Source organism: Colias eurytheme, chromosome 2, assembly GCF_061535395.1.
Source record: "Colias eurytheme isolate Ceu_HAF_F1 chromosome 2, ilColEury1 Martin Lab GWU primary, whole genome shotgun sequence".
NCBI classification, from domain to species: domain Eukaryota; kingdom Metazoa; phylum Arthropoda; class Insecta; order Lepidoptera; family Pieridae; genus Colias; species Colias eurytheme.
In genome coordinates this window covers 11,637,557-11,649,355 of record NC_142981.1, presented here as the reverse complement: position 1 = coordinate 11,649,355, position 11,799 = coordinate 11,637,557, and the positions used below count along the sequence as shown (strand labels likewise).

The window sequence follows — 11,799 nt, the reverse complement described above, 5'->3', positions numbered from 1 at the left end:
TGAATTTAACGTCACGATATTTTCAGTTGAACTTTTGTAATTATTCATCAAACTTTATTCTGTTCTGTAATTCTTTAAACTGAAAGCGAAGCTGCGCGTAAAAGCTAGCTAGTTTTATTAACGTGTTTAATTGAGAATTAAATTCCTCACAGATCTAAAGCTGCATGATTGCTTTTAGCAATAATTATATTAAATTTATTTTTGGATATAGATACAATAGGTACTTCGATGTTTTTTGTCTATTTTCTTTTATAATTATTAATTTAGGACTACTCGTCACTGTAAAAAATTTGATGTCGAATTAAAAAAGCGATATAATGTTACTTTCAACGTACCTTATAATAATTAAGATAATATCGAGTTTATAGGATGACTATTAATCAGAATATTAAAATCTAATTTAATTATTCAAAAAATATAGCTAAAAAATTTCACATAGCAATAAAAATGATTTTATATTTGATATTTTTACAGAAAAACACAGTTTAAACTACCACTCGATACAATTTCATTAAATTAAACGTCGATCGATGAATATCATTTAAATGCAATTATTCTAAAACAGAAAAGTACATAAAGCTGGTATTTCATACAAAAATAAACCTTCGCTCATTAAGGTCCCTAACGAACAAACCTTACTTCTTTTCCAGATCTCAAAAAACAAGAGGGTATTTCATTGGCGTACTATAAACTACAAAATATTACTAGACTCACAATTGCCTTTTGAAAGGTAATCAAAAAATGTCCGAGCAACGTTATAGAAAATAAAAATTCAAATTAACACCTTATTAAGTGGCAGTAACGTTCAAATTACATTGTATTGATTATTAGAAAACGCTGCCTTTAACACACGTAGGCAGAGTTTTTCTTCGGACATTAATTGAAAGGTTGTGAGTATAGTTATTTACATATTACGTACGTCAATATGAGGGTTTAAAAAGAAATATTTATTTATTTATTAATTATCGATGACAAGCCAGCGGTGTTTGGTGTGTTCTATCTGCTGTTGCAATAGTGGTGTGCGCACACGCATGCGCACTTCGAGCGAGCCGCCCGCTGGACGACGGCCGTCCATTAACTGTGAAATAATATAAATTACACGAATTTATAACAAAAAAAATAATATAAGACAACCAAATTATTGGTCTGAATATTAAAATGGCGTATTGTCAAGGTATGATAGGTATCAGATATAAATAATAAATGTCTTTAATTATTTAAAAATAAGCTGTATCACATGTGTCATAATGTGATCCCGCCCTAAAAACCTCGTGTTTTACATATCAATAAAACACAAGAGTTCTTAAAATATCTACCCTATTCATCCAATTTATTATTTTTTTTAGGTCCTCAAACGTAATTTCCCAAAAAATCTCTTAAAACACTCACCGGATAAGCTTCATGCAACGTGACTTGCGTTTCAAGCGGCGCCAATTTCACTGAAACTGCGCCTAACATCGTGTCCTTGCTGAACCAGCCACTGCAACACAACAGGTTACACCTGCGGGATATTGCACTACACCACACTACACTACACTAGGGTACACTATATTAGGGTACACTACACTAGGGTACACTAGCCTATATTAGGGTACACTACACCAGGGTACACTAGATTATATTAGGGTACACTACACTAGGGTACACTAGATTATATTAGGGTACACTACACTGTGGTACACTAGACTATATTAGGGTACAGGAAAGTAGGGAATTTTAGACTAGACTACACTCTGTTATGCTAGAGTACACTACATTGGACTATGTTAGGGTATACTATACTACAATATAGGCCGATTAAGAAGAGCTGGAACGTCAACACATTGACACATTGCACATGTGTAGTGTCTGTGAAGACGCGCGCGGCGTGACGTCATAGTGCATACGCATCATGAAAAGTCTGCCTGTCTCTGTCGCGCGCAGATTAGCTTATGAGGGTGAAGTGGACAATTATTGTTTTTATTTTGCATTTTTTTATAAATATATAGGATGGTGTAATTTAAACAAAGACGTTAGGTATACTACTAACTATATTCGAAGAGATACTTCGCGGCACGCGGATTAGAATATTTTTTTACTTTACCTGGGTTAAATTATGCAGTATAAATAAGTTTTGTAAGCAAAATATAAACGCCGTAAGTTAAAATTTACATACATAGCTGAACAATACAGCTTTTATTGTAATGTAGCCTTATCTCTTATGTGCTAGGGTTTCGCTTGTCTTGTTTCTTGGGAGTGAGCGCACGTGTTATTTGTATTGTTTCTATCGTTATTTTGAATATGACATGAAATTTACGTATTATTTTATAATTGAATGATTATTAATACTCTTATTATTTTACAATTGATTATGAGAATAAATAATTACTTAAGTTCATCAATTGAGTTACTTTTAAATTTTAATTTTACATATAAATTATGAGAGATTTAATAATTAAATATGTATATAATATTTATCTACAACGCACCCATTTTACAATTCAAGTCTTGTCTTAAACTAGAGTCGCATTTATTTTTGAACATACTGTATAGTAAAATTGCATAAGTGTGAGTACTGTGAACATGCCAGCTTTCCTTAAGAGAGCGTATACGCACTATGCGGGTAGCCGCATTGCGGGTAGCCGTCCGGCTGACCGCAAGCACAATTATGTACGTAATATTCATTTCTATGCGCACCGCGATGCGGCTACCGTAGACCGCACAGTGCGCATAGAAATGAATATTACGTACATAATTGTGCTTGCGGTCAGCCGGACGGCTACCCGCAATGCGGCTACCCGCATAGTGCGTCTACGCTCTTAGATTTTATAAGGAAATATTTTTTTTCAATTTGTTAAAAAAAATAAACTCACCCTCTAGAATAAACTTCAAATTTGACAGCGTGCCGTTTGAACACACGCAGACAAGCCCTCGCCTGCCGCTGTATGGGCAGAACGAACGTCGCGTCGTACTGCGGACTGTTCGTGTCCTTGACGAGTGCTGTGCGCTCACTTGCCGGCGCGTCCTGCTTAGTGTTTCATTTGTTTATCGTTTATTGTACAAAAAAAATAAAAAATGTGTGCGTGTACTATTGTACACACGTAAGTAGTGAAACTTCTTTATGACCTTATTAATAATTTATTTATTATTATAAATAATTTACTATATGCAACTTTACAGAAATACGTCGAATCACGCGTGGTAGGGATAAGAAAAAGATGGCGCGTAACGCAAAAATGTCACGCGTAACGAAAAAATGTTACACTAAATTTTTTTCCAACCCCGATAAAGAAGTTTCACTTCAATAACTAAAATAAACAACAAATTGAACAGCGTGACACTGAAACGCACAGACAAGCTCTCGCCTGCCGCTGTATGGGCAGAACGAACGTCATATGAATAGTTAAATTACATAACAAAATTAATTGTACAAATGGCGGTTTAAAACAAACCGACTCGAAGGACCAAACATAAAAATAAGATCAATGGAATAAATTTAATAATTTCACAAACATAAATATTCATATTTGCATAAATTATAGTATTTATTTATGAACAATTTCTTAAGCATTTTTTTATGTTCCTCATAATTTAATTTACCACATTATATCTATCTAACAAACAAATCGCATCTCTAACTTCATAATTTTTCGACTAATCAAATCACATATTTTGACCTTTAAATAATCAATTTAATAGCAAAAACCTCACCTGCGGGAACGGAAACTCGAATTTCACATACGTATCCACCTCCCTCGGGTTGGGCACATTGTACGCGATCCCGCGCACGATTGTGAGCTCTAAGTCGTTCTCGTTAAGGTCGCTGTTGCATTGTACTATCGCGAACTGACGGCCCTCGTAGTGGAACGTGGGGGGCGGTTGGTTGAGACTGGAATGGAAGAAAAAACAGTTCTTAGTCATATAATTCAAAGCAAAAGAGAAACTAAGAGACATATATACAACTAGCGGTCCGCCCCGGCTTCGCCCGTGGTACCTACATGTTTAAACTATCCCATCTCTCAAGTTGGATCGAACTGCACATGGTGTGCGAATTTTATTATAATAGGCATGACGAAAGATTTTCAAAACCTCTTCCATAATGTGTGTATACCTTTATTAAACAAGAAAAACCCTATATTTCGCTAATATACTTAAATTTAACGAAGATAAAAGCCATTTTTCAATAAATATTTATTAACTGTGCCAAAACAGCTCACAGGTATCATGGCGTATGCGTGACGTCACTCTTACGTAAATACGTAAGAATATTTAATTATTAAGTGTTATAGAATCTAATTTCAAAGTTTATATATAAGTGGTGTGCAGTATTGCAATGTGTATCTACATAAAAATAATACCCAAAAAAAGTGTTAGTAATTGTTTAAAGCGAGAAAATAATATGAAAGGAAATATGATTGTAATAATTTGACGCAGAGAAACCCGAACCACATATTCGTGAATTCGCAGAGTCCATTGAGGACAAACATTGTGACACGAGATTTATGTATATTAAGATAACATTTTTTATGACATATAATTTTAACTGAATTTGTAGGATTTGTTGAGATTTTATGCGATTTGTTTTTTTTGACACATTTGATATTTTTTGATAGTATGATCACGGTTTGTCACGCAAAGCTTTAGAAATTTTTTTTTTTTATTTTTTTTTTCACGATTTTATCTTAACACACCCATTTCATAGGTTAGTTAGAAACGAACAGTCTTAGTAAATGGATCAGCTTAAACAATTTCTTGCTATTAATTTATCTTATGAAACCTTATGGTGGCGGTTGCTAAAAGTCAAATCTATTACTCTCCGCTTTATTGCCCAAAGCGCGGTGATGGTCACGGTTAGTCACTTCTTAGGTAATTAGTGACGAACAGCCTTAATTGACGACTTATCTAAAACCTTTTTTGCGATTTTTTCCTATTAAACCTACCTTTTAGCAACCGCCACTACATCCAGATCCTGCTTCACACTAACCGCCATGTGCTCAAAGCGGTTACTCTCCGCTATATTGCCCATAGCGCGGTAATGGTCACGGTTAGTCACGCACAATTATAAATCGATTTTTTCTAATTTATTGACAATTTTATCTTAAGAAACCCACTGATTAGATTAATTAGTGACGCACAGCCTCAAATGACGGGTTACCTAAACAATTTTTAGTGATTTTTTCTCAAAAAACCTACCTTTTAGCAACCGCAACCACATCCAAATCCTGCTTCACATTACCCGCCATGTGGTCAAAGCGGTTACTCTCCGCTATATTGCCCATAGCTCGGTAATGGTTACGGTTAGTCATCCATAATTTAACAGGAATTTTTTTGGGATTTTTTCTTAACAAACCCACCTTTTACGTTAGTTAGTAACGCACAGCATAAAATATGAGTTATCTACAATATTTTTTGCATTTTTTTTCTTATGAAACCTACCTTTTAGCCACAGCCACTACATCTAAATCCTGTTTCACGCTAACCGCCATGTGTTCAAAGCGGTTACTCTCCGCTATATTGCCCATAGCGCGGTAATGGTCACGGTTAGTCACGCACAGTTTCAGTTGGCGGGTTAGTTGTGCGTGTAACCGTGACATGACGTCATCACCGTCGCTGGTTATGAGGGAATCTTCTCTCGGGTCGCAATCTTCGGCTGCTACTATGTCGAAACTGGAAATGAGGGCTTTTTATGACATATTGCTTAGGATTTTACAATATAAAAAGTATATATTAACCCATTGAGCCCCGAACGGCCCGATCGGTCCACGACACAATAGATTTTCTATTGTGTCTGTGAATCCGGGGCCTGAGTTATTAAACACACATTGCAGTGTTTAGTCTGCGAAACATAAAAAACATGAATACTGTACTCTAACTACGATGAAACTGTTTTAAGTAATTGCCAGTGATATATCCGGAAAAATGAAGATTTTTTTATTTTTGCACTTAGATGTAAAAAAATATATAGATTATTTCTAGGATTATAAGAAATGGTTAAGTTTGGAAGATTCAAGCAATCAAGACAACCATCAAATGAAGGTCTAACTTTGACATTTAAGGGCCGATTTTTCAATGCTCGGATAAAACTTATCCGTCCTATAAAGTATTACACGATAATATTAAAATGTCACGTAAACTGTCAAATACGGGCAATTAGAATACGTTTTTAAAATGGTAGTTTTATACATTATTTGACGAATAAGTTTTATCCAAGCATTGAAAAATCGGCCCTAAATGAAATATAAGTACTCACGTCTCCTCAATTTGTTTCTTAGCTTTAGGCGGTAGAGGGATAGATTTCAAGTCAACGGGCAGACCACCCTTTGTCGCTTCTATCAAGGAATCGAACCCTTTCGCCGCGCGAAGGTATTCCTTCGCTTGTTCTATGTTACCTGTGGGGTATTTTAGAAGATTAATAATAGTTTTGGGTTTTGAGTGTGTTTTGTATTAAGAGATTCGACCAAGAATAAGAATATTGATGACGTTTATGTAATAGTGAATTGATAAATACTATTTGTTTTGTATAACATCAGAATACATCAGGCTACAATATGTTCATGAAATAAAATATTTAATTTGAATTTGCAGCCTTTTTGTATATATCACAAACTGTTAAATTTATTATATCTGGCAAATTACAACATTATTGCTTAAAATGGCGCTCAATCGATCTATTCTTATTCTTGTTAAATACTACGTTATGTCGTTATTAAAACGTTGATAAAACAGTCACGTTCACGTGTATATTAACAAAATTAACAAAATTAACTACTTAAAAAAAGATACAAAATATGACTCACCACTCTTCTTAGCATTAATAGCCGCTTCCTTATACTCCTTCTGTCTGTGCATCAATAGCAATAATTGCTTATCATTTCGGGACAATTGTGGGGACGGTCGCGGGGACGGTGCGGGGACACTGGGGCTTGTGGGGACACTGGGGCTTGTGGGGCCAGCGGGACTTCGGGGGCCAGCGGGACTTGGGGCTGGTTTGGGGCTTTGTTGCTCCTGTAACGTACAAATATTTAGTTGACCATTACAAATTCGAAATTTTTAATAGATATAGAACACGATTTATTACTTATTTCGGCGTTTTAAAACACACGAGGATACATTATTAGGAAGAATATTAAATTTTTAAGGGTTCACTTTCGCTAAATAAAGCGATATGATGTTCTTTACAAACAAATCACTTGTGGAAACGCAGCCTAAAGAATAGAAAAAGTTCGATCATGAGGCGGGTGTCCAGCCCGCATCTTTTTGCCATACTGTGGCTAAACCAATTTAAATCAATGTAAAATCATTCAGATTTTTTTTTCGAATCTACCCTCAATTATTCATAATTCCCTAATCTAAAACTAAACACTAATAAGTTTTTTACACTTCTAAACTCACTCCAGGTATAGGGGCAAATCCATTAGGTGTGGGCAACTCATCCAGGGGCAGAGGTTTGCCCGCAGCATGTAACTTTATTGCCTCTTGATACTGTTTCACTATACGCCCCATGCGACGGGCCTTTGAGGAATTGCCTTGTTCTTTGGCTTTGGCTTCTTGTTCCTGTAAAAAAAGCAAACAAATTAAAATGATCTGGCGATTTTTGTGAAAACAAATAACTTCAAATTTTAGAAGAACCAGACTTTTAAGATTTATATTTCATAACATTTAAGAAGTTGGTTACTAAAGCACATTAGTTTTTCTGCTACCAAAAAATTTATCAGCTGATGAATTTTTCGGTTAATAAATAATATATCCACATTTAAAGGTTTCCTCACTCAACTTTTTATTAATAATAGTACAATTTTTCAAGTTTATTTCTCTATATAAAAGAAAAAAAAATACTATGAATGCAAATAAATCAAGAAAAATACATTGGCTTTACCTGAAAAGCAGCGAGTCTTTGCCTCAATGCCTCATCTACAGTGGACGCTGTGATGAGTGTCCCTTCAGAAACTGGAGTTGGGGTTGGTTCTAATTGAAAAAGGATATTAAGTTAATGATTAAAGTAGAACTAGAAATTCTAAGTTGATTTCCATCTCTTTGAAGTTCTATAGTTAATGCTGCACTAGCAAAGTGGCAATTAAAAGCTGTTTTACAAGACTTTAACTTGCTCGAAAATTGTCCAAAGCGAAACTCTGCTTACGCGTGTATAAGGCAGAGTTTTCTAATGATCAAACAAAAGACTCTAAATATTACTACAACGAAATAATGTGTTAATTTTAATGAACGCTTTATACTTTATAGTTTACTAGCGGTCCGCCCCGGCTTCGCCCGTGGTACATATTTCACAATAAAAGGTAGCCTATGTTCTTTCTCAGGGTCTAAAGATTATCTTTGCCAAATTTCATCAAAATCGGTCCAGTAGTTTATGCGTGAAAACCATTCATACATACATACAAACCTTTCCTCTTTATAATATTATAGTAACTCAGGCCCCGGAATCACAGACACAATAGAAAATCTATTGTGTCGTGGACCGATCGGGCCGTTCGGGGCTCAATGGGTTATTAAAGATACAACAATACTCTGACATTTTTTGACGATGACTTGAAGGCAATTGTTAGTCCATGTTTTTATAGTAAATCCACTAAAAATAACTTTTCCCAACTTCCCAACTCACCAGCAGAATTCTGCACTTGTTCCTCACTGGTCTGCGCCCGTACAGCAGCAGCGATACCCTCGGGGGTGGGCAGCTCGTTCAGGTCCATGGCTTCACCAGATTTATACACTTGCACCACTATGTCAAACTTCCCAACTTACCAGCAGAATTCTGCACTTGTTCCTCACTGGTCTGCGCCCGTACAGCAGCAGCGATACCCTCGGGGGTGGGCAGCTCGTTCAGGTCCATGGCTTCACCAGATTTATACACTTGCACCACTACATCGAACTGTTTCACAACTTTCAAGTATTCGAGCGCCATGGTCTTGTCGCCCGCGTGCTTGCTTGCTAGAGCTGCCGCTTTGAATTCTTCTTTGCGTTCTGGAATTATTGCCAATATTAAGATTATTGTTTTAATTTACTCTATTGATCTCGGATAAAAAAAAGTCGAAAAATATTTATGGTGAAAAATTTTCTGAAAAAAGCTTTGCCTAGTCATTTTTTTTTTCGTCAAATAAGAAAAGAAATATCGTTAAAATACCATGTGTGCTACATGGCAGGGTTAGCGGTAAATATACCCCGGTGCAAATACGAAAAAAGTTAAAAGTACGTAATAGTTAATAATTCAACCTTGTTCAAAACTCTAGGAAAAAATTTCCAGGCAAAACTATAGTTCAATTGGACTATTGTTAAAACAAGTAATTTAATAAGCATAACCTACTTAAAATAAACCTCAATCCCTCCTCCTTAGCTGGATCTATCGTCTCTGTCGGCAACTGTGGTGGCGGTTCCTTCGGCTCAGGGGGTGTAACCGGTCTCTTCTCCAGGGATTCCGCACGAGGTGGAGGAGCTGGTGCCCTTCGAGCTGGTGGTTGAGGAACTGGTTCTGGAGTTGATGGAACCACATCTGGAGGTGGGGCTGATGGTGCAACAGGCGCGGCTGGCTTGCCAACACTAACGGCGGGAGGAATATCTTCATCGTTGATAGGACGGCCAGCTTTCGCTTGTTTTAGTAAGTCGTTCAGGGTCTTGAGGCCGCGGCCGAAACTGCGAAAAATAGTTTTACACTAGAACAAATACAATTGCCTCATTTTTCTGTAACAAAATAGGTACAGTTCAAATTAAATTTAACAAAACATTTTGTTTTTAGTAACAGTTTTTTTTCACATCATATCCATTGATTATATGTACTTGTACAATAGTTCAATTTTATTAATATTTTAATAATGAAAAGTTACACCATATACTACCATGCTTATGAAAAAAGATTAATTATGTGTATAAGTAAAGGAGTTAATCTTCAGTTTAATAAAGTGTTTCATTATATCCTTACCGTCTAGCCCTACTACTTTCGCCACTTTCCTTAGCAGCCTTCTCGGCTATAGTATAATTAGATATCCTCTCTTGCAACAAACTAACGGTACTGTTTTCCGCACTAACAGTTCCGGGTGGTGGGGGAGCTGGCCTGCTGAGACGGGGAGCTTCATCGTTATCGAAAGCTAGCTCTTGTAGTTCGTTGAGTAAATCTGGGTCGTCATCATCACCTGTGGATAAGTAATGTCATGAGGTGATGATTAATGGGGAAGAATGATTGATTTTATTCTTGTCTTTTATTACTTACTAGCTTTCCACCCGCAGCTTCGCCCACGCAGTCAAAGAAAAACCCACATAGTTCCCGTTCCCCCTATCCTATTTCCCGGGGTAAATAGTAGCTTATGTCCTTTCTCGGGTATCAAAATATAATAATCTATACCAAATTTCATGCAAATTGGTTCAGTAGTTAAGGCGTGAATGAGTAACAGACAGACAGACAGAGTTACTTTCGCATTTATAATATTAGTATGGATAAAGACCTCATAATATATTGATATCCTAAGTAACCAATCTCAAATATTGTAAACATCATGTTATTTCATTTTTCAGAAAAGCATATAACAAAAAAACAAGTATGAATATATTTAATCAACTTAACACTACATTGTCTAGTCTGGTCTGGTAGGACACAGAAGGCCGATCACCTACTTGTTCCTAAAGAAAATCGATCAGTGAAACAGATGTAATGCATCTGCCCCTTACCCCACTAGGGGACATGGGGCTTCACTTTACATTGTCTAAATACATGTTACAATCAACATAATTTTTTTAAATATTTCACTTGTATAGATATAAAATTTTGAATATATGCATTTATTTAGTTATGTACACACTGTAAGCTCTTCAATAAATTATATTTATTTATTTATTTAATTACTATGAAATCTTATTAAATAGGTAAATAAATAAATATATTTACTTATATTTACTTATATATTATAAATAAATATTATTACTATGAAATCTTACCAGATCCCTCATCATCAGAGGGCACATCCCTCAAGCTAGCAGCAATCATAGCATCCAGGTCAGCTGGTGCCACCGCAGCTGGTTTCTTTGGCTTACTCCTCTTACCACCACCTCCAGTGATCGCAGCCAACTCGGCTTCTAAATCGCCATCGTCATCAGATAAACCCATGGGCTCATCGTCTAAATCTGGCATGTCTATGAGGCCAAACTGTCGACAAAACAATTTTTTATCTTATAGGAACATGCACGTAATTAACATGACAGTATGAAAATTAAAAAAATTAATTGCTTAAGAGTTGCAAAAAAGCTATGTAACCTTGGGTTTAATGCATTGATAAATCATATTCATTAAAATGAATGAAATTTCATTTTTCTTTACTAGAAAACCCTATTTTAAAGGTGCAATTTTTGAGAATGCAAATACATAACTGGATTATGTTGTTGACATACAATCAGCTGATAAGAAATAACAAATATTAACATTTAGTGGAATATTACGAATAGGGTATCTGACGGCAAGTCTAAAAATATATTGCCTGCAATTTTCTTTAATATGGTCTAAGATCATATAACATTAATGTAAAGTAAATTATAATGACTCACTTGCGACAAATTGCCTCTTTTTCCGGAATTAGGTTTCCTAGACATTTTCTTGTTGTATTAGTACCTTTCTGTCTTATTAAATACAGTCCTCATTTAAATTAAACACAATATAGATCCTTGGATATCAATTATCAGTTTGTTTTTATTATAAAATATTTGTGACAAAGAAAATAACATCAAAGATCAACTTCACAAATCTCAAATCTGTTTGCTTTGGTGAGTTTGGATGTTGACTTTGATTAATCATTTTGTTTGTGGTTTTATTTGACAGTTGGTGAAATA

The 11,799-nt window shown here is 35.5% G+C and overlaps 1 protein-coding gene across 1 annotated transcript; it reads right to left on the bottom strand.

The window, feature by feature from the left end:
• Positions 1–381: 381 nt before the first annotated feature.
• Positions 382–11,752, bottom strand: l(2)gd1 (lethal (2) giant discs 1). The gene is made up of 14 exons (XM_090116168.1): positions 11,518–11,752; positions 10,915–11,122; positions 9,905–10,115; positions 9,293–9,618; positions 8,734–8,952; positions 7,856–7,944; positions 7,372–7,533; positions 6,777–6,984; positions 6,230–6,368; positions 5,416–5,646; positions 3,691–3,868; positions 2,853–3,004; positions 1,390–1,501; positions 382–1,078 (listed from the first exon to the last, which is right to left on the bottom strand). Exons 1-14 carry the CDS (start codon positions 11,560–11,562, stop codon positions 959–961), a joined length of 2,400 nt encoding a protein of 799 aa, XP_089972294.1. The 5' UTR covers positions 11,563–11,752; the 3' UTR covers positions 382–958.
• Between the last annotated feature and the right edge of the window lie 47 nt (positions 11,753–11,799).